Genomic DNA, 22,900 nt, shown 5'->3' with positions numbered 1-22,900 from the left:
TGGCACAGAGAGTCACTGCAACAAACCAAAGCTAGTCCTAACATTTATCTACCCCTGCTATCGTAACGACCTATCTGGAAATTTTATTTTATTTGAACCTTTCATTGAATATTGAATTTTAATGATCTTCTCTTGAAATTCTCATTATCTATGTTGATGAATACAGTATATTGGATTATGTAGCCTACATATTTATGTCTATAGTAGCTTATGTTCTAACTTTGGGATTTGCTATTTCCGCATTTTTTTATTACAACATACTTTTCTCAGCTGCTAAAATGGATTATATTAGTAAAAGCCTTTTTAAAAAATGTTTAGCTTCTGGAACAAATTGCTCTTGATATACACTCAGAGGCCAGTTTATTAGGTACACAACCCTGTTCACAAATGATTCGCTCCTACAGACATTGAGTCGTGGCCGTGGCTTGCTATATATAGCAGGCATTGAGGCATTCAGTTACTGTTTGATTGAACGTTAGAATGGGAAAAACAAGTGACCTAAGCCACATTGAGTGTGGAATGATTGTCGGTGTCAGGCATGCCGGTTCCAGTATCTCAGAAACAGACGGCCTCCTGGGCTTTTCACACACGCGTGTCTAAGGGTTTACTGAGAATGGACAAACAAAAAACATCCAGTCAGCGGCAGTCCTGTGGGTGAAAACAGCTCGTTGATGAGAGGTGGAAGGAGAAGGACAAGAGTCATGCAAGCTAACAGGCGTCCCACAAACAGGCAAATAACGGCGCAGTACAACAGTGGTGTGCAGAACGGCATCTCGAAACGCACAACTCGTCGGTCCTTGTCACAGATGGGCTGTTGCAGCAGACGACCACACCGGGTTCCACTTCTATCAGCTAGAAACAGAGCTCCAGTGGGCACGCGATCACCCTCACTGGACAATTGCCGAGTGGAAAAACATTGCCTGGTCTGATGAATCTCGGTTCCTGTTGTCATGCTGATGGCAGAGTCGGGATTTAGCGTCAGCAGCACGAGTCCATGGCTCCATCCTGCCTGGTGTCAACGGTACAGGCTGATGGTTGTGGTGTAATGGCTCGGGAGCAACGGTTGAACTCCACAGCGTATCTGAACAAAGAATTCAGGCTGTTCTGGAGACAAAGGTGTGTCTGACCCGGTACATAATTAACTGGTCACTGAGTGTAAATGATATATTTTTGTTGCTTTCAGATACAATGCATTTGAAGGAAATACTTGTTTTGATCTTTGCCATATTCTTCTTTCTCATGATAGTCACACTTGTTTTCTTATTCTATTACAAACTATTAATGAGGACCTTTTTGGAAAAGTTCAGTGTAAATTAAATGCATGTTGTAAATTAGCTCAAAGTTCAATGTTCGAAATATACAAAAAATAAAATGAGTTTGCAGCAGTGCAATGTCCATTTGTGGTAAAAAAAAATAAATAAAAAAAAAACAGTTATGATATCTTGCACATTCAAAGAATTAGCCACGTTTGTTGCAACAATCTGGGTGTGTTTTCTGACAGGACTCTGTCATCTACGAGAGACTGGCGGACAGCTCCAAGTACAAAGACATCACTCTCAACCACCTGGAGCAGTTTGCCACAGAGGGTGAGCCACAGTTCCACTGTTCTCACGCATTCCAATGGCATTGTTATAGAGCAGGACTAGCTAGCCAATGAACCTCTTCACATGCAAGTATAGTGTTGTTATTTCATGTTTTCGTAATGATCTGGTTAGATCTGATAGGTTTAACCTATATGGTAATAGCTCCACCTTGCCCTCTGATTGGCTGGGCTGAATTTATCACTATGTTTCTTATACGTATCCAATTCTCTCAGATCTGTACTGTACAGGAGCATTGTATCATCTCTCTCTGTCTGTCTCTCTCTCTCGCTCTGTGTGTGTTTTGTCAGGACTAAGGACGTTGTGTTACGCTGTGACCAACATCTCAGATGAGTCATACGAGCAGTGGGCTGAGTTGTACCAGAGAGCCGCCACCTCCCTTACCAACCGAGCTCTGAAAATGGAGGAGAGTTATGAGCTCATCGAGAGGGTAACCAATAGAAGAACCCGTCTTTACAATAAAATAAAGACACACCGTAGACCTACAACTGTTTTTTTTCTTTTCTAAAGGACCCTGTGCCTTCTGTTTGTCAGAAAATACTATCATAAAGCGATAGAGTTTCCCGTAAGACGATACAAAATGCATTCTTTCAAGAGTTTTCATGATGTAGCTACGATGTGGCATTTGGTGTAGGCTGCCTCCATATCTTTACGTGTTTGATTTAAGCTTGACGGAAAGCAGGGTGGGAAGAATGTGTACTTTTTGCTGCTGCTCCACCGATGCCATTGGACCAGGTAAGCCAAATCAAGTGCACCTCAAGTATTTGAAATGTATTTTTTTTTCCCAGAACCTGCAGTTGCTTGGTGCCACGGCCATAGAGGACAAGCTACAAGACAAAGTCCCCGAAACCATAGAGACACTGCTCAGAGCTGGAATCAAGATCTGGATCCTCACCGGAGACAAGCAGGAGACTGCCATCAATATAGGTGAGGAGGCAGACCGACTGACTGACTGGTACGCACACACACAACTCCACCTGCCAATACACACTAAAAGTGCTCAGACCCACTTAGGTCCACTATAAATCAGTACCGTCAAATTAAATCCTTCTTACCCTCTGCCTCTCAAGGTCACTCGTGTAGGCTGCTGAGGAAGAACATGGGGCTGTTGGTCGTGAACGAGGAGACACTAGAAGTAAGTGTCAATCCCAATCTCACCTTCCTGTTGTCAACAACAGAAAACAAAACATAGCAACTGGATATGAGGCCTTTTCTGTTCTGAGCATGTCGTTCATAAATGTACTATTATGACGCTAGCAACACCACGGACGAGAATTCCATTCCCAGAGGAACCACATGTACAAAAAAATCTATGTACTGTAAGTTGCTTTGTATAAAGGCATCTGCATCACAGTGCTAGCTGTGCCACCAGAGATTCTGGGTTCAAGCCCAGGCTCTGTCGCAGCTGACTGTGACCGGGAGGCCCATGGGGCGGCACTCAATTGGCCCAGCGTCGTTCGGGTTAGGGAGGATTTGGCCGGCAGGGAAATCCTTGTCTCGTTGCGCACTAGCGACTCCTGTGGCGGTCCTGGTGCAGTGCACGCTGACCTGGTCGCCAGGTGTATGGTGTTTCCTCCGACACATTGGTGCGGCTGGCTTCCAGGTTGGACGTGCATTGTGTCAAGAAGCAGTGTGGTTGGGTTGTGTTTCGGAGGACGCGTGGCTCTCGACCTTCGCTTCTCCCGGGTCCGTACGGGAGTTGCAGCGATGAGACAAGACAGTAACTACTACCAATTGGAAACCACGAAATTGGGGAGTAAAAGGGGGTTAAAAAAAATAAAGAAAAAGCTATAAAAAAAATAAAGGCATCTACTAAATGGCATTCATTCAATAACCTACTATATCCTAGGGGACGCGAGCGGCTTTGAGTCATCACTGTGGCATGCTGGGAGAGGCGCTCCACAGGGAGAACGACGTTGCCTTGGTGATGGATGGCGAGACGCTGAAGTACGCCCTCAGCTTCGAGGTGCGCCAGTACTTCCTGGACCTGGCCCTATCCTGCAAGGCCGTCATATGCTGCAGGTAGCCAATCACAGGACCCTTCCATTCAGACTGTTGCTGAAGAAGGAGAGAAACCCTCCTGTCGGTGTTCACTCCAGCCCTGTTCCTGGAGAACCACCCTCCTGTCGGTGTTCACTCCAGCCCTGTTCCTGGAGAACCACCCTCCTGTCGTTGTATTCACTCCAACTTTGTTCCTGGAGAGATACCCTCATGTTAACTCCAACTCCAGTTGGAACTAACCTGATTCAGCTAATTATTAGAATCAGGTGCACTAGTTTAAGGTTGGATTGAAAATCTACAGGACTGTAGCTCTCCATGCACAGGGTTGGAGTTCAAACCTACAGGACGGTATCTCTCCAGGAGCAGGGTTGGAGTGAAAACCTACAGGACGGTATCTCTCCTGGAACAGGTTTGGAGTGAAAACCTACAGGACGGTATCTCTCCTGGAACAGGGTTGGAGAGCCCTGCTATAAACAATCATATTCAGTGATGATTCAATATCACGTGTGTGCCCAGGGTGTCTCCACTGCAGAAGTCGGAGGTGGTGGACCTGGTCAAGAGGCAGGTGAAGGTGATCACCCTGGCCGTCGGTGACGGTGCCAACGACGTGGGCATGATCCAGACGGCTCACGTTGGCGTGGGCATCTCTGGCAACGAGGGCCTGCAGGCCGCCAACTCCTCCGACTACTCTATCGCCCAGGTAACCCCTCTTATCACCTTAACACATCATTACTTCTGAATGTATTTGAGGACTGGTTTTTAGGGGGCAATAATATAATTTATGGCATTATTTAACAAGGGCAAATCGACGAAATGATATTGTGGATATCACCTAACCCTAATATGTGGCATCTGGTCTCTGTCTCGCTCCGTCTGTCTCGCTCCGTCTGTCTCGCTATTCTGTCTCGCTATGTCTCTCTGTCTATGTCTCTCTGTCTATGTCTCTATCTTTATGTCTCTCTCTGTTTCGTTCCCTGTCTTTTCAGTTTAAGTACCTGAGGAATCTTCTTCTAGTCCATGGGGCGTGGAACTACAACCGAGTGTCCAAATGCATCCTGTACTGTTTCTACAAGAACATAGTGTTGTACATCATAGAGGTAGGGCTGCTTCAGTAGGGCTGGTTCAGTAGGGCCGCACAATTCTGGTCAATTTCACTAAAGATCTAGAGTTTCCAGAAGTCCCGGTTGGAAGATTCCCAGAATTAGGAAGGAATAAGCAGAAAATCCTCCAACCAGGATAATGTCTCATTGGGATGTTGTGAAAGTTCCCATAATTCTGCAACCCTTTGAGATCAACATGGATGTCAGTGTGTAATAGAGAACCTCAGTCACTCATTCATCTTGTTTTTTTTAGATCTGGTTTGCGATCGTGAACGGGTTCTCTGGTCAGATTCTATTTGAACGTTGGTGCATTGGTCTTTACAATGTGGTAAGTGTGTGTACACTCCTTATTCAACCCTTACATGGAGTTCTCCCTGATTTACCCCCTGGTAAAATACGACTGATTCACTTTTTAGTCTTTGTGTGTGTACGTGTGTGTGTGTACGTGTGTGTGTGTGTGTGATAGATCTTCACAGCGATGCCTCCTCTGGCCCTGGGTATATTTGAGCGCTGCTGCAAGAAAGAGAACATGCTAAAATACCCAGAACTCTACAAGACCTCCCAGAACGCACTGGGTTTCAACACCAAGGTACAACCTCCATCCATTAACCCCGGTCATTATTGCCTTGTGAAAAGGAGACGAGGGGCCTTTCTCATTTATCAATCGTGATCAGGACGAATTTGGGCGTGTAACATTTGCATAATACATTTTCTTTCTTCACATTTCAACATTTGGGCATGTTACCAAATGTTCAAAGATAAACGAATAATGCCTGCACAATCAAAATGTTTATAGCATTAGGGACTTAAGGTCCATGTGGAAGTTGGAACTAAGCCCTCTTGGTTCATTTGTTTCCCCCTGTCCCACTGCAGGTGTTCTGGGCTCACTGTCTCAACGGCCTCCTCCATTCTGTCATCCTCTTCTGGCTACCCCTGCTGATCTTCCAACACGGTACGCTGTGTGTTTCTGTCCCGTCTGTCCAGCTGTCTCGGTCCGTTCTAGTATTAAACAGTCCTGCATGTTTGGTTTCTTTTATTCCAGATACTGTGTCTTGGAACGGGAAGACTCCAGACTATCTTCTCTTAGGAAATATGGTTTACACGGTAGGTTGACTGCATGCCCAAAATAAAGGTCTGGTTTGTTTTTGGATAGTCTTCCCAGCTCTCAATGAAATATCTGAAAACACTTTGGTAAAATTGTTTCTGAATTTAGTATACACACAGTAGCAAGACTTCGATAGAGACACGACACCTCCTGATTTTCTATATCCTCATGAAATGTTGCCTGGTAAAGTGACTTGTTTTCTCTCTTCTCCGTCCTCCAGTTTGTGGTGATAACCGTTTGTCTCAAAGCTGGACTGGAGACTTCGTCATGGACACTGGTGGGTTCAGTAGGCTTCCCATTTCTGTCATTCAGAATATGACGATGAGAAACAATTGCAAAGTGTGATGTTTTTCCTGACCTGCTCTGTTGCTCCCTCTGTAGTTCAGTCACATAGCCATCTGGGGCAGTGTGTTCCTGTGGGTGTTGTTCTTCTGGCTCTACTCCACCTTGTGGCCAGTTATAGCTATTGCACCAGACATGTCTGGTCAGGTAAAGTACGGATCACTCTATCTATGTTCAACAATATGCATTTGTTGGACAAATATGTTGCACAATAAGCAACACAGAAGCAAACTTACTATTTGTGTGTGTGTGTTTGTGTGTTGCAGGCAGAGATGCTGTTCACCTCAGGAGTGTTCTGGATGAGTCTCCTCTTCATCCCCGTCACCTCACTGCTGTTTGACGTGGCGTTCAGAGTGTGAGTCCAGACCTTAATACATACAGTGCTAGCTTCAGAGGAACAACTACTCTTTACACAGCCCTTTCATTCTATAATAGAATTTACTTCTCTCTCTTCTCTCTCGCTCAGGGTAAAGAGGTCTTTCTGGAAGAACCTGGTTGATGAGGTGCAGGAGCTGGAGTCTAAGGCTCAGGACCCTGGAGTAGTGGTTCATGGGAAAAGGTATTTTTATACCGTCTAACTGTATTGCGAAAATACTATTTTAAAAAATTGTCACTTGCGCCGAATACAAGTGTAAACCTTACAGTGAAATGCTTACTTACAAGCCCTTAACCAACAATGCAGTTTTAAGAAGAAAAAAAAGTAACAGATAAGATAATAACAAATAATTAAAGAGCAGCATTATATACAGTGCCTTGCGAAAGTATTCGGCCCCCTTGAACTTTGCGACCTTTTGCCACATTTCAGGCTTCAAACATAAAGATAGAAAACTGTATTTTTTTGTGAAGAATCAATAACAAGTGGGACACAATCATGAAGTGGAACGACATTTATTGGATATTTCAAACTTTTTTAACAAATCAAAAACTGAAAAATTGGGCGTGCAAAATTATTCAGCCCCCTTAAGTTAATACTTTGTAGTGCCACCTTTTGCTGCGATTACAGCTGTAAGTCGCTTGGGGTATGTCTCTATCAGTTTTGCACATCGAGAGACTGACATTTTTTCCCATTCCTCCTTGCAAAACAGCTCGAGCTCAGTGAGGTTGGATGGAGAGCATTTGTGAACAGCAGTTTTCAGTTCTTTCCACAGATTCTCGATTGGATTCAGGTCTGGACTTTGACTTGGCCATTCTAACACCTGGATATGTTTATTTTTGAACCATTCCATTGTAGATTTTGCTTTATGTTTTGGATCATTGTCTTGTTGGAAGACAAATCTCCGTCCCAGTCTCAGGTCGTTTGCAGACTCCATCAGGTTTTATTCCAGAATGGTCCTGTATTTGGCTCCATCCATCTTCCCATCAATTTTAACCATCTTCCCTGTCCCTGCTGAAGAAAAGCAGGCCCAAACCATGATGCTGCCACCACCATGTTTGACAGTGGGGATGGTGTGTTCAGCTGTGTTGCTTTTACGCCACGTTTTGCATTGTTGCCAAAAAATTCAATTTTGGTTTCATCTGACCAGAGCACCTTCTTCCACATGTTTGGTCTCCCAGGTGGCTTGTGGCAAACTTTAAACGACACTTTTTATGGATATCTTTAAGAAATGGCTTTCTTCTTGCCACTCTTCCATAAAGGCCAGATTTGTCCTATTGTCCTGATTGTTGTCCTATGGACAGAGTCTCCCACCTCAGCTGTAGATCTCTGCAGTTCATCCAGAGTGATCATGGGCCTCTTGGCTGCATCTCTGATCAGTCTTCTCCTTGTATGAGCTGAAAGTTTAGAGGGACGGCCAGGTCTTGGTAGATTTGCAGTGGTCTGATACTCCTTCCATTTCAATATTATCGCTTGCACAGTGCTCCTTGGGATGTTTAAAGCTTGGGAAATCTTTTTGTATCCAAATCCGGCTTTAAACTTCTTCACAACAGTATCTCGGACCTGCCTGGTGTGTTCCTTGTTCTTCATGATGCTCTCTGCGCTTTTAACGGACCTCTGAGACTATCACAGTGCAGGTGCATTTATACGGAGACTTGATTACACACAGGTGGATTGTATTTATCATCATTAGTCATTTAGGTCAACATTGGATCATTTAGAGATCCTCACTGAACTTCTGGAGAGAGTTTGCTGCACTGAAAGTAAAGGGGCTGAATAATTTTGCACGCCCAATTTTTCAGTTTTTGATTTGTTAAAAAAGTTTGAAATATCCAATAAATGTCTTTCCACTTCATGATTGTGTCCCACTTGTTGTTGATTCTTCACAAAAAAATACAGTTTTATATCTTTATGTTTGAAGCCTGAAATGTGGCAAAAGGTCGCAAAGTTCAAAGGGGCCGAATACTTTCGCAAGGCACTGTACCAATAGCGGGGCTATATACAGGGGGTACCGGTACAGAGTCAATGTGTGCATGCTTTTTGTTTCTCTGATGTACTCTTCTCTCTCTCTCTCTGTGTGTGTGTGTGTGTGTGTGTGTGTGTGTGTGTGTGTGTGTGTGTGTGTGTGTGTGTGTGTGTGTGTGTAGCTTGTCAGAGAGAGCTCAGCTCCTGAAGAACAGCATATCGTCGGCATACAGCACAGATTCCGTCCCTCAGAACATGCTACGTAAGTCACACGCCTTACAGAATGTGGTGCTTCACACCTGTCCTCTTCCTTCTGTAGTACAGTAAAACATCACCATCTATGACAGTGTCTAAACCCAGAAGGCGCAACATCACAAAACGTCCGGAAACGCTTGCGAAACAAACCAAACAGACCAGGCCGGGGTTTGAGAAGTCAATCAGAGAAGTGTAAAATTCATCCTAAAGGCACAACCTAGATTGGAGCCAATGTCTTAAGTAGTTTAACATGTTATTACTCCAACCTCGTGAAGGTGACAAACTGACATGTTTTTCTTTTAGTCAAAAAAACAACTACATGTATATATCGAAGGAGTGCCTTTTGATATTGATGGCCTGCACATGGGATAGATAGAAGACCGTTAGACCCGATGACGTGCTTCTACGCATGAGCTTTGCTAGCCAACGTCGCCATGACATCGCCTACAAGTGTGATCGGGGATTTCTATTGGAGAATCCGTTTGTCTAACTTCATACTGTACCGTCTTTGACAACACTCTGACTACATTTCCCACAATGCCATGTGTCCCTCCCTCACTGCCTCCATACACATGCAGGCATGGAGGGGGTGAGATTGTCGTTGTCACTCGAGGTGTGAAGGTTAGTGAGCCCCTCACAAGGTTGGATCTGTGTAAAGTAGGTAAACTTCCCTGGAGTCATAGAGCTTTGACAGTGGTTAGAATCGTCCCTGTAGTTTGAATAGATGGACCTGTGGGCTAGAAGAATAGAAATTGTTCTTAATATGAGAAGAAACTATTGTGTAGGATATGAATTGTGTTAGGATATACACTATACAGTGGCTTGTGAAAGTATTCACCCCCTTGGCATTTTTCCTATTTTGTTGCCTTTACAACCTGGAATCATTTGATTTACACAACCTACCACTTTTAAGTTGCAAAATATGTTTTATTGTGAAACAGACAAAAATAAATAAACTTGAGCGTGCAGAACTACTCACCCCTCCAAAGTCAATACTTTGTAGAGCCAACTTTTGCAGCAATTACAGCTGCAAGTCTCTTGGGGAATGTCTCTATAAGCTAGGCACATCGAGCCACTGGGATTTTTACCCATTCTTCAAGGCAAAACTGCTCCAGCTCCTTCAAGTTGGATGGGTTCCGCTGGTGTACAGCAATCTTTAAATCATACCACAGATTCTCAATTTGATTGAGGTCTGGGCTTTGACTAGGCCATTCCAAGACATTTTAAATGTTTCCCCTTAAACCACTAGAGTGTTGCTTTAGCAGTATGCTTAGGGTCATTGTCCTGCTGGAAGGTGAACCTCCGTCCCAGTCTCAAATCTCTGGAATACTGAAACAGGTTTCCCTCAAGAATTTCCCTGTATATAGCGCCATCCATCATTCCTTCAAATCTGACCAGTTTCCCAGTCCATGCCGATGTAAAAACATCCCCACAGGTTGATGCTGCCACCAGCATGCTTCACTGTGGGAATGGAGTTCTCGGGGTGATGAGAGTTGTTTGGTTTGCACCAGACATAGCGTTTTGCTTGATGGCCAAGAAGCTCAATTTTAGTCTCATCTGACCAGAGTACCTTCTTCCATATGTGTGGGGAGTCTCCCACAGGCCAAACATCTTTGCTTATTTTTTTCTGTACCACTTTTCCATTTTAATTTTTTTGAATTCTTTGAAACAAGTAAAAAAAAATTCACTTCACCACTTTGGACTATTTTGTGTATGTCATGTGAAATCCAAATAAAAATCAATTTAAATTGCAGGTTGTAATGCACATTTTTTGGGGGGAAAATGCCAAGGCGGGTGAATACTTTTGCAAGGCACTGTATATACAAAAGTATGTGGACACCCCTTCAAATTTGTGGATTCGGGTATTTCAGCCACACCCATTGCTGACAGATGTATAAAATCGAGCACACAGCCATGCAATCTCCATAGACAAACATTGGCATTAGAATGGACATACTGAAGAGGTCAGTGACTTTCAAGATGGCACCGTCATAGGATACCATTTTTCCAACAAGTCAGTTTGTAAAATTTCTACCCTGCTGTATTTGTGAAGTAGAAACGGCTCAGACGCGAAGTGTTAGGCCACACAAGCTCACAGAACGGGATCACCGAGTGCTGAAGCGCGTAGCGCGTAAAAATCGTCTCGGTTGCAACATTCACTACCGAGTTCCAAACTGCCTCTGGATGCAATTTCAGCACAAGAACTGTTCGTCGGGAGCTTCGTCGGGAGCTTCATGAAATGGGTTTCCATGGCCAAGAAGCCACACACAGCCTGAGATCATCATGCGTAATGCCAAGTGTCGGCTAGAATGGTGTAAAGCTCTCCGCCATTGGACTCTAGGGCAGTTCTCTGAAGTGATAAATCACGATTTACCATCTGGCAGTCTGACGGACAAATCTGGGTTTGGTGAATGCCAAGAGAACGCTACCTAGAGAACGCAGTAGTACCAACTGTAAAGTTTGATGGAGGAGGAATAATGGTCTGGGGCTGTTTTTCAAGGTTCAGGCTAGGCCCCGTAGTTCCAGTGAAGGGAAATCTTAACGCTACAGCATACAATGACATGCTATACGATTATGTGCTTACAACTTTGTGGCAACAGTTTCGGGAAGGCTCTTTCCTGTTTCAGTATGACAATGCCCCCATGCACAAAGCGAGGTCCACATACAGAAATGCTTTGTTGAGATCGGTGTGGAAGAACTGGCCTGCACAGAGCCCTGACCTCAACCCCATCTGAACACTTTTGGGATTAATTGAAACGGCAACTGCGAGCTAGGCCTAATCGCTCGACCTCACTAATGCTCTTGTGGCTGAATGGAAGCAAGTCCCTGCAGCAATGTTCCAAAGTCTAGAAGAGTGGATGCTGTTATAGCAGCAAAGGGGGGACCAACTCCTTATTCATGCACATGATTTTGGAATGTTTGACAAGCAGGTGTCCACATACCTTTGGTCATGTAGTGTACAGTGCATTCGGAAAGTATTCAGACCCCTTGACTTTTTCCACATTTTGTTACGTTATAGCCTTATTCTAAAATGTATTTAAATGGTTGTTTTTTCCCCTCATTACACACATTACCCCATATTGACAAAGCAAAAACAGATTTTTAGAAATGTTTGCTAATCTATTAAAAATAAAAACTGAAATATCACATTTACATAAGTATTCAGACCCTTTACTCAGTACATTGTTGAAGCACCTTTGGCAGCGATTACAGCCTCAAGTCTTCTTGGGTATAACGCTACAAGCTTGGCACACCTGTATTTGTGGAGTTTCTCCCATTCTTCTCTGCAGAACCTCTCAAGCTCTTTCAAGTTTGATTGGATATTTTCAGGTCTCTCCAGAGATGTTAGATTGGGTTCAAGTCCGGGCTCTGGCTGGGCCATTCAAGGACATTCAGAGACTTGTCCCAAAGCCACCCCTGCGTTGTCCTGTTGGAAGGTGAACCTTTGACCCAGACTGAGGTCCTGAGCACTCTAGAGCAGGTTGTCATCAAGGTTCTCTCTGTACTTTGCTCCGTTCATCTTTCCCTCGATCCTGACTAGTCTCCCAGTCTCTGCCGCTGAAAGACCACTCCACATCATTATGCGGCGTTCACCATACTTCACTGTAGGGATGGTGCCACGTTTCCTCCAGACGTGACGCTTGGCGTTCAGGCCAAAGAGTTAAATCTTAGTTTCATCAGACCAGAAAATCTTGTTTCTGATGGTCTGAGAGTCCTTTAGGTGCCTTTTGTCAAATTCCAAGCGGACTGTCATGTACCTTTTACTGAGGAGCGGCTTCCGTCTACTGTAAAGGTTTGATTGGTGGGGTGCTGCATAGGTGGTTGTCCTTCTGGAAGGTTCACCCATCTACACAGAGGAACTCTGGAGCTCTGTCAGAGTGACCATCGGGTTCTTAATCCCTGACCAAGGCCCTTCTCCCCCGATTGCTCAGTTTGGCCGGGTGGCCAGCTCTAGTAAGAGTCTTGGTGGTTCCAAACTTCTTCCATTTAAGAATGATGGAGGCCACTGTGTTCTTGGGGACCTTCAACGCTGCAGATGTTTTTTTGGTACCCTTCCCCAGATCTGTGCCTCGACACAATCCTGTCTCGGAGCTCTACTGACAATTCCTTCAACCTCATGGCTTGGTTTATGGTCTGACAGGCACGGTCAACTGTGGGACCTTATATAGACAGGTGTGTGCCTTTCCAAATCATGTCATATCAATTACATTTACCACAGGTGGACTGCAATCAAGTTGTAGAAACATCTCAAGGATGATCAATGGAAACAGGATGAACCTGAGCTCAATTTCAAGTCTCATAGCAAAGGGTCTGAATACTTATGTAAATAAGGTATTTCTAAAAAACAGTTTTTGCTTTTTTATTATTATTATGTTTTATTATTGTGTGTAGATTGATGAGGAAAACAATTTAATTTAATCAATTTTAACAAAATGTGGGAAAAGTCAAAGTGTCTGAATACTTTCTGAAGGCACTGTGTAGGTAGCTGCTGGAACCCTCCCTAGTCTGACTCACATCGTGTGTTCCTCCCTAATCCATCACATCCTGTGTTAGACGTTTATCTTCACCTAATATTGAGTTATTAGATCTATATGTCTAACTTAGCTGTGGGTTGTTGCTCTAACTGTCCTGGATTTCTGATAATGTAGTGTGTGATAATGTACTGTGTGATAATGTACTGTGTGATAATGTACTGTGTGCAGTAGTGCTTCGTGTGTAGCCTGGATTTTATCGAGGGGAAGGGAACAAACTTTGCTACAGGATTTGTGTGTGTTCGACTTGACTGCACCTGTGTTGAATTGTGGGTGAATTGTGACAGACTTACTGATCTACAAATAATAATGAGTAGTTATTTATTGTAGATCAGTCAGTAGGCTGTCGGCTGAACAAGCCCTTTGAGATGGGTGGGGTTATACATCCTTATTTCGAAACTCTCACTAGGTGGTCAGCGTGAGATTTTGTAATGGCGTCTGAGATTTTTATATATAAGTATCATGTGCTTGTTTTCCCTTAGACGGCTATGCCTTCTCTCAGGAGGAAAACGGAGTGGTGTCACAGTCTGACGTAATCCGGTCGTACGACACCACCAAGCAGAGGCCTGCTCAGCCCCAGTGGTGAAGCCTCTCCTCTCCCCCTCAGCGATGCCCCCCTATCACATGCTGCACTCAGCCATCCCCATTGGAGGAGGTTGACAGGAAGTCACCTCACAAAGTGAGGCCGGTCAACTTCCACCAGAAAGTCTGGAGTGAAGGCCCCATCCAGAAACAACCCCCAAAACCCATAACCTCCTGAGGAACTTCTGTTGATCTGAGAAGACTGGATAGGTGTCAACAATATGGGGAAAATTCCCCTCGAGGGGGGGTGGTATGTATGTCATATTGGTTATACCTGACCTATCTTTCAGATCTACTGAAGTGCAGAGGAGGCAGGAGGTGGAGCTAAGGGCTGTTTCTGGAAAGCACCGAAGAGAGAAAAAAAATAACATTGCAAGATGACATTTACAGAAAGTGTTTTCACTGTTGGTTTGTCCCCAAGCACTGACTTTTTAATGTGTCTTTGTCCTGAAGACTTGACCTGTTTTTATATTTGTATGTGGAAGAGTTCCCATTCTAAGCAACGGGTGGCCTTGGAAGAGGGAACGTCTCATATTTTATTTTTTGGTGTGGCATAAGACCAAACTCGAACAAGATGTACGTGCCACATAAAGAGCAGTGTTGGACCAAAACGATCCACGAATCATCCCTAAACCTGACATTTGTAAGAGAATGGGAAACCCTGTGATGTTGCTTGCCAAAGAGTAATGTGTGTAACCAATGGGGGTTTGAATGTAGTCATTTGCACTCCAGAATGATACCGCGAGTAAGCACTACGGGTTAAGACTTGATGATGGGCTTCTCATTTTAAGATTATATCTCTGAAAGATTCCTTGCATTCCATGTTTCTCTCTAGTCAATCCATCCCAACAGTGCCTTTCAGAGAGTTTCTCTCATGCAGTAGTGTAATGCTATAGCGTGTGTGCATGTGTTTCTTCTTCTCCTGCATGGTTTAAAATCCGTCCATGGCTCTTTTCACTGCAATGCAAATGTTCTCTCACTGACCGGGAAAAAGAAGAATGCATTAATTTGTTCATTTGAATTGTATCTATGTTGTGTGAGGGATGAATGTTTCAGAGTATTTCTGGGGAAACAGAAATACCACTCAAACTGCATGTCCGTAAAAGCTGAAATATACCTTGGTTTTTGTTCAGAGAAAAAAAAAAAGTATTAATGTGTTCTTATGTTCCTTGAGTCAAAAAGAAGAATTCATAATTTAACAAGTTTACTTTTTCTATAACTTATTTAATATTTCCTTCTCAGATGCATAAAGGGACTACTGAATAAAACCACCGCAACACTCAAATGCAACCTTTCTTCTAGTCTGTGCACTCAGATTTCTTTGCTCACACTTTTCACAGATATTTTTAACACTATATTGATGAGTATACAAGTGTACCTCACTCACATATCTGTATAAGCAGTGTGTGCTTATTGAATTGGAGGTATGCTGAGCTTGTTCAAGATGTGTCAATGTCCAACCACATGTTTAGCCCAGAACCTGTACCAGAGTAGTTTAGTTTCACTTTTGTAGTGTGAACATTCATTGTTTCGTTCAATGCTAATGTACGCACTTGAGAAAAACAAACAATGTAAATTGTCCCCCACGAATGGCCCAGCGCCAACCTTGGGCCAATCAGTGTAATTTTGTAAATTGCGGATTGTCCCCCACGAATGGCCCAGCGCCAACCTTGGGCCAATCAGTGTAATTTTGTAAATGGCGGATTGTCCCCCACGATTGGCCCAGCGCCAACCTTGGGCCAATCAGTGTAATTTTGTAAATGGCGGATTGTCCCCCGCGAATGGCCCAGCACCTACCTTGGGCCAATCAGTGTAATTTTGTAAATGGCGGATTGTCCCCCACGAATGGCCCAGCGCCAACCTTGGGCCAATCAGTGTAATTTTGTAAATGGCGGAATGTCCACCACGAATGGCCCAGCGCCAACCTTGGGCCAATCAGTGTAATTTTGTAAATGGCGGATTGTCCCCCACGAATGGCCCAGCGCCAACCTTGGGCCAATCAGTGTAATTTTGTAAATGGCGGATTGTCCCCCACGAATGGCCCAGCGCCAACCTTGGGCCAATCAGTGTAATTTTGTAAATGGCGGATTGTCCCCCGCGAATGGCCCAGCGCCTACCTTGGGCCAATCAGTGTAATTTTGTAAATGGCGGATTGTCCCCCACGAATGGCCCAGCGCCAACCTTGGGCCAATCAGTGTAATTTTGTAAATGGCGGATTGTCCCCCACGAATGGCCCAGCGCCTACCTTGGGCCAATCAGCGTAATTTTGTAAATGGCGGATCTCTACGGCAAGACACATTCACCCAAGTTGAATCAAAATCAGGCCAGTAGTGTCTGATATATCACGTGGGTTAGCTAGACTCATATCCCTGAGCAAGTGTGCCATTTTCTTTTCGGAGTCAAATAGATCAAGAGATATAAACATGTGCCCGTTATAGAGACAACAGAGACAGTTTCACTTTTTATTGTGCAACTAGATATATAAAACATATATAAAAAAAAACATATATAAAACATATTCCACTGGAAATTCAGCTAAAGTCACAAACATTTCATAATTCCCTTTTGTTAACAAAAACAATTATGAATTCCTGTTTTTACTAACATGAGTGACGCAGTGGTCTAAGGCACTGCATCTCAGTGCAACAGGTGTCACTACAGTCTCTGGTTGGAATCCAGACTATATCACATCCGTCCGTGAATCGGAGTCCCAAAGGGCGGCGCACAATTGGGCCAGCGTCGTCCGGGTTTGGCCGGGCTAGGCCGTCATTGTAAATAAGAATTTGTTCATTAACTGACTTGCCTAGTTGAATAAAGGTTCAGTAAACATGTACACACAGGGATGTTTATTTGGTAACTTCATTGCTATTTAAGCTTCTACACCCAAAATATTTTCATTATTATTTTATGAAAATGAAGGCACTGTTAAAGGACTAAAGAATAATTGAACAAAGTGGTAAACAAAAGTAAGTTGTAACAACTAAAACATTGGTAAGTGTTTCCCTGGATTTTTTTTGTAACAATGGTGACAAGGTCGCAGAGGGACCTAAAAAACGTTTTGTAGAACGAAGGTCCGTTCTGGGGACTTTTCAAAAGGATTCTACTCCAAAATGAATAAAAATGCAATTATGCTGTCACCATCTAAAATATAAATACCCCCTCCAGAAATGATCCAATAACATATTGGTTCATATTAGCAAGCAGGTGTGCTATTTATCAATAACAAGTTTTACCTGTAGCTGATGATATAGTGGCTATATCATTAGCTAGATCACAAACTATAAACCTTATCTTATTGCTAGTTAGCAATGTATTGATGAATTGAATGTCCCCGAAAAAAAAACATTCCACTGGCACTCATTCAAGTTACATATAGCATCGGTCTCCCCTATGCATTCAACGCCATTGGCGAGCTCTAAAACAGATCATCCCAGCTGGTGCTAAAAACTCAGGTTTTAATAGGGTGCAGTCCGCACATTTTCTGGAGTTCAGAAATAAAATGTAGATGCACTCGAAAGCTGTGATCCTCCTCTTTTTAACAGTAGCCATCAAAGCTGAATGTTGTGCAATGACTGGGGCATGCAAGTTTCTTTCCTTGTGGCACTCTCAATTTGAAAGCGCCTCAAGATAAATATTATTTTCTCACATAGAATGCGACAAGTTGACCAATTGAATAGGTAAACAATTCCACAATGGGGTTGTCTGATTTTGCAGTTGATTACTTGTGTTGTTGGAAAAATGTATGTGGACCAAAGAAATTCATTATAATAACAAATTTGGAAAAGCCAAAGCTGCAAGGGCACAGCTCCGCCTGGCTCTCATTAGGTTCATAGGTGCCAGGTTTCAGATGTGTCTGGAACAGGCCCAATTTTACACTGAGGCAAGTGTGCCAGCTCCACTTCTTTGTGTCTTGAAAATCTTAGCTATTATGACACCTGCTATTATGAGACCTGCTACTCCTACAATAATTAATGTTATTCCAATAGCATTTCCCACGGTTCCCCCTACAGTAGCTACTAAATACACCCCTCCTATGAATAACAGAATAGCACCAAGCAATATCACAAAGAACATTATCTTTCTCCACACCTTCTCTACTCCCTCCTGTCTTATTCTTTGCTCTATGATTCTTTCCTGCTCCTGCCTCTGCTTTTCTTCCTCCGCTTTCCTCTTCTCCTCCTCCTCTTTGATCTTTTTCTGAGCCTTCTCATACATGTCATTGGTGTAGTAATTTCCTCCATTGTTCTCCACCATGTCTTTGATCTTCGCCAGAAGCTCTGTAACCTGAGTGGGGTCTTTATCGTTGTTATTGAACGAGTGATATCTGCCCCCGCAGGTGTTGAGAAGTTTCTGGATGTCCTTGGACTTTCTCAGAACGTTGACCACTTCTTGACCATTCAGCTGATCTTTACAGGTGAACAGCAAGAGGGTGTGCAATGAAGCGTCCTCTCCAAAGTTCTCCTGGATCCACTTCACGGTGTTCCTCTCCTCCTCTGTGAACCTCCCCCCCAGCCTGATCACCAGCAGGAATGCGTGGGGTCCCGGAACAGACAAATTGACACACTCCCCTACTGTCTTTTTCACTTCTTCATCTGTCTTCACTGTGTCAAAGATGCCAGGAGTGTCAACAATATGCACCCGCATCCCACAAACCTCTCCAATTGTTTTGTAACACTTGTCTGTCACAGAATTAAGAGAGGCGTTCACTTCAAACACCTTTTTCCCCAGGATGGTGTTTCCGGTTGCACTCTTCCCTGCTCCAGTCTTACCCACCAGAACAATCCTAAACAAATCTAAAAAGACAGGACTGTTCACTACAAGATGTTCTGTTGTTTTATTCTTCCTTAGAGAGGTACAGTGCATTCGGGAAAGTATTCAGACTCCTTGACCTTTTCCACATTTTGTTATGTTACAGCATTTTAATTACATTTTTTTTCCCCCTCATCAATCTACACACCGTAATGACAAAGCAAAAACTGTTTTTTTTTTTTTTAAATTGCCAATGTATTTTCAAATAAAAAACTGAAATATCACATTTACATAAGTATTCAGACCCTTTACGCAGTACTTTGTTGAAGCACCTTTGCTAGCGATTAAAGCCTAGAGTCTTCTTGGGAATGACGCTACAAGCTTGGCACACCTGTATTTGGGGAGTTTCTTCCATTCTTCTCTGCAGATCATCTCAAGCTCTATCAGGTTGGATGGGGTGTGTTGCTGCACAGCTATTTTCAGGTCCCTACACAGATCTTCAATCGGTTTCAAGTCCGGGCTCTGGCTGGGCCACTCAAGGATATTAAGATACTTTTCCCGAAGCCATTCCTGCGTTGTCTTGGGGGTGTGCTTAGGGTCATTGTCCTGTTGGAAGGTGAACCTTCGCCCCAGTCTGAGGTCCTTAGAGGTCTGGAGTAGGTTTTCATCAAGGTTCTATCTGTACTTTGCTCCATTCATCATTCCCTTGATCCTGACTAGTCTCTCAATCCCTGCCGTTGAAAAACAACCCCACAGCATGATGCTGCCACCAATATTTATTTATTTTTTATTTCACCTTTATTTAACCAGGTAGGCCAGTTGAGAACAAGTTCTCATTTACAACTGCGACCTGGCCAAGATATAGCAAAGCAGTGCGACATAAACAACAACACAGAGTTACACATAAACAAATGTACAGTCAATAACACAAAAGAAAAGAAAGATATGCTTAACCGTGGTGATGGTGCCAGGTTTCCTCTACACGTGACACTTGGCATTCAGGCCAAAAAGTTCAATCTTGGTTTCATCAGACCAGAGAATCTTGTTTCTCATGGTCTAAGAGTCCTTTAGGTGCCTTTTGGCAAACTCCAAGTGGGCTGTCATGTGCCTTTTACTGAGGAGTGGCTTCCATCTGGCCACTCTGCCATAGAGGCCTGATTGGTGGAGCGCTGCAGAGATGGTTGTGCTTCTGGAAGATTCTCCCATCTCCACAGAGGAACTCTGAACCTCTGACAGAGTGACCATCAGGTTCTTGGTCACCTCCCTGACCAAGGTCCTTCTCCCCTGATTGCTCAGTTTGGCCGGGCAGCCAGCTCTAGGAAGAGTCTTGGTGGTTCCAAACTTCCACTGAGGCCACTGTGTTCTTTGGGACCTTCAATAATGCATAATTCCTTCGACCTTATGGCTTGGTTTTTGCTCTGACATAGACTGTCAACTGTGGGACCTTATACAGACAGGTGTGTGCTTTTCCAAATCATGTCCAATCAATTGCATTTACCACAGGTGGATTCCAAGTTGTAGAAACATCTCAAGGATGATCAATGGAAACAGGATGCACCTGAGCTCATTTTTGTGTCTCATAGCAAAGTGTCTAAATACTTATGTAAATAAGTTATTTAAGTTTTTTATTTTAATAAATTTGCAAAAAAAATCTAAACCTGTTTTCACTTTGTCATTATGGGGTATTGTGTGCAGATTGATAATTGATTTTAGGATCAGACTAACGTAACAAAATGTGGAAGAAGTCAAGGCGTCTGAATACTTTCTGAATGCGCTGTAGATTGAGTATAGATCTGAATCGGCTCAGTTGATGGAAATGGGAAAAATCAAAGTCCTTATAATCTCGGGTGGTATTTTTGGAGATGAATTAACTCACCAGTAGAGGAGGTCTTGTCTTGGGTTACCAAGGGAACAACTGAATGGTGTAAGACAAAATAATACACAGTGAGACATTTTTTTTATAATGGCAATAGGGAAAAAAAAGAATAACTCATTATTTACAGCAATAATTTTAAGTGACCACAAAAAAATATCAAATACTTAGGATGCTTAATTAAGTGACAACAAACAACACATATATAAAGGTAACTTTATCCTATTACTGAACAATATGAAAGCAGATCTAATTCTATGGAACAATTTTCACATACAGTATATCTTACAAGTAGAATAAACCTCGTCAGAATGGCATGGCTCCCAATGTTTTTACATGTATTCTCTGTAATACCAATTACCCCACCTGGGATATTCTTTAAAAAGTATACTCAGTCATAACAGACGTTATATAGGCAAATAAAACTCATAGAATAAAAAAAGGGAAATGGTGGTTTTAATCTTGCAGGTTTGGAATTGTATCATCTCGCCACCCAGGGCTTTTAACTTGCAACATATCGTTAAACGCACTAAAGAGGAACAACGGGTACATATTTTCATGCATCTGTTTTCAAAGGATAAACATAAGAACATGACCAACTTCATAGTTAATAACACTAAAACAATATGGGATAAAATGAAACGTATTCTACAAGAACCAATATCACTCCCTGAAAACACAACCCTATGGAACAGCCCTTGGATAGCTATTCAGAATTCAGAGATAAATTGGCCCGCGTGGAAATGAAAGGAATGCATACCATAAATGACTTGGTAAAAGGAAATACATTTATTTTCAAGACATAATTAAGAAGCCATTTTGGATTGACCAATGTAGATATTTTCAAATACATGCCATTTAAAAGTGTAATATCAAGAAATGTGTATTTGAAATATTTTGGACACCTATTTGAGTCAGAAAAGGATGTTCATATGATAAGTAAACTGTACAACTACCAAGACATAAAAATATCTGATATTGGCACAAATTGGAGGGAATGCTGAAAATAACGAACGAGATTACAGCAAACGAAAATGTTGCTTAATCCACTATAAAACGAATGTATAGAACGTATTATACAAGAGACACAATCCACAAGTTCTACAGCACAACGGACGAGTCGTGTCTTAAGTGTAAAACTAACAACGACTGAATAAATATTACAATGCAAATATAATTTTAATGTGTCTGTCTGCATATTTCCAGACATAGCGTATGAGGGTGCAGTGAAATACCCGATGTATTGGACGATACTTTTCTCGTCAATCATTTCGAGAAAAAAAAACGTATACTTAAAAACTGAAAATCAACTAATCTTCCATCGTTAACACAATGGAAAGGTCAATGCTTTATTATCTAAACGTTGAAAGTGCGTTGGCAAGGGGAAATATTTTGTGGTGGCACAGTTTGAGGCCATGTTCCGGAGTCTGATACGGGCGCTGGATACGGGGATGTGAGCAGGTGATGTAGTTAATGTTTGTGTGTGTCTGTACGTTGTCGTTTGTATGTGTATGTTTTGTATTGTAAAAAAAAAAAACATGAATAAAATCTTACTAAAATTTGAAAGACATGTCACATGCAATACATCAATAATCAGCAATAATCAGATGCGTTGAACGGGTCCTAGCTTGACTTCAGGCTCTGTTTAATGTTCAATATAAGAGATCAAATTTAAACTACTCAATTCAGTACATTTGGAAGCATGACAACATTGAATCAGTTTAACACGGATAATATTGCAAAATGTAAATATGTATACTGTACAGTTGCTGTTCAATACTCACTCTCGTCCTCAGCCATTCTTTCAGTCATTCTTTATCTCCGATATTCTACACACACCAAGGCAATAATATTCTACACACACCGAGGCTATACGTGACTATACCTCACTCCTTCCTCTATAGATATACAGTATGATATCAGAACTGTCATGTGACGTTGTTGTGGCCAACCCCATGTTTCAATGCAGGTGCAGAGGGACAAATATAAACCCTGTACAAAGCAGAGGTTTGACTTTCAGTTTTGCGAACACTTGATGTTAACAAGGTCTATTTCATAGTCCTAACATTTTAGTAATTCTTTTTTTACAACAATCAACATGATCAACATCGTCATCATCTGTCTTCCTCCTCCTTTTTTACAGACACATCAACATCAATCTTTCTTGCATCTCTCACCTTTATGTCAGGTGATATCATTAAACTCTATACCTGACATAAAAGCAACAACAGGAAATGTAAAAAAAAAACTAAAAAGCACATACAGTGGCTTCAGAAAATGTTCATACCACTTGGCTTTTTCCACATACACACAACACACATTAATGTCAAAGTATAATTATTTAGAGAAATTTTGACAAATTAATTAAAAATGAAAAGCTGAAATGTCTTGAGTCAATAAGTATTCAACCCCTATGTTATGG

General features: G+C 42.6%; 2 protein-coding genes across 6 annotated transcripts in view; one reads left to right on the top strand and one right to left on the bottom strand.

The window, feature by feature from the left end:
* LOC110498209 (phospholipid-transporting ATPase IA) overlaps positions 1-15,141 on the top strand; it is a 33,150-nt gene extending 18,009 nt beyond the window's left edge. For 4 of the 5 annotated variants that reach the window (XM_090211600.1, XM_036955211.2, XM_090211599.1 and 1 more), the window contains 17 exons: positions 1,502-1,586; positions 1,892-2,031; positions 2,390-2,528; positions 2,672-2,736; positions 3,451-3,623; positions 4,119-4,302; positions 4,589-4,699; positions 4,956-5,030; positions 5,169-5,291; positions 5,576-5,654; positions 5,745-5,806; positions 6,028-6,084; positions 6,189-6,296; positions 6,416-6,504; positions 6,616-6,708; positions 8,670-8,749; positions 13,757-15,141. In XM_090211600.1, coding sequence (XP_090067726.1) covers positions 1,502-1,586; positions 1,892-2,031; positions 2,390-2,528; positions 2,672-2,736; positions 3,451-3,623; positions 4,119-4,302; positions 4,589-4,699; positions 4,956-5,030; positions 5,169-5,291; positions 5,576-5,654; positions 5,745-5,806; positions 6,028-6,084; positions 6,189-6,296; positions 6,416-6,504; positions 6,616-6,708; positions 8,670-8,749; positions 13,757-13,860 — 1,767 coding nt within the window. In that variant the 3' untranslated portion in view covers positions 13,861-15,141. Of the gene's footprint in view, positions 1-1,501; positions 1,587-1,891; positions 2,032-2,389; positions 2,529-2,671; positions 2,737-3,450; positions 3,624-4,118; positions 4,303-4,588; positions 4,700-4,955; positions 5,031-5,168; positions 5,292-5,575; positions 5,655-5,744; positions 5,807-6,027; positions 6,085-6,188; positions 6,297-6,415; positions 6,505-6,615; positions 6,709-8,669; positions 8,750-9,320; positions 9,462-13,756 lie in introns of those variants that run through there. The other variant, XM_090211597.1, reaches the window with a different exon arrangement.
* A 1,163-nt stretch (positions 15,142-16,304) lies between these two features.
* On the bottom strand, positions 16,305-22,598 carry LOC110498208 (GTPase IMAP family member 9). The gene is made up of 3 exons (XM_021574835.3): positions 22,263-22,598; positions 20,482-20,520; positions 16,305-18,649 (listed from the first exon to the last, which is right to left on the bottom strand). Exons 1-3 carry the CDS (start codon positions 22,288-22,290, stop codon positions 17,727-17,729), a joined length of 990 nt encoding a protein of 329 aa, XP_021430510.3. The 5' UTR covers positions 22,291-22,598; the 3' UTR covers positions 16,305-17,726.
* Positions 22,599-22,900: the final 302 nt, after the last annotated feature.

The sequence above is a fragment of the Oncorhynchus mykiss genome, chromosome 19, assembly GCF_057628025.1.
Source record: "Oncorhynchus mykiss isolate SJ-2025 chromosome 19, ASM5762802v1, whole genome shotgun sequence".
NCBI lineage: Eukaryota > Metazoa > Chordata > Actinopteri > Salmoniformes > Salmonidae > Oncorhynchus > Oncorhynchus mykiss.
The sequence above is the reverse complement of the archived record's forward strand: the minus strand, read 5'-3'. Positions and strand labels throughout refer to the sequence as shown.

What these genes read in the sequence shown, in the direction of transcription:
- LOC110498208 (XM_021574835.3), bottom strand. Translation starts at nt 22,290, where the DNA reads ATGACTGAAAGAATGGCTGAGGACGAGA. An exon ending in AAGAATGGCTGAGGACGAGA is followed by an intron (nt 20,521 to 22,262) that starts GTGAGTATTGAA and finishes TACACCATTCAG; the next exon opens with TTGTTCCCTTGGTAACCCAA. An exon ending in AGACAAGACCTCCTCTACTG is followed by an intron (nt 18,650 to 20,481) that starts GTGAGTTAATTC and finishes CTGTCTTTTTAG; the next exon opens with ATTTGTTTAGGATTGTTCTG.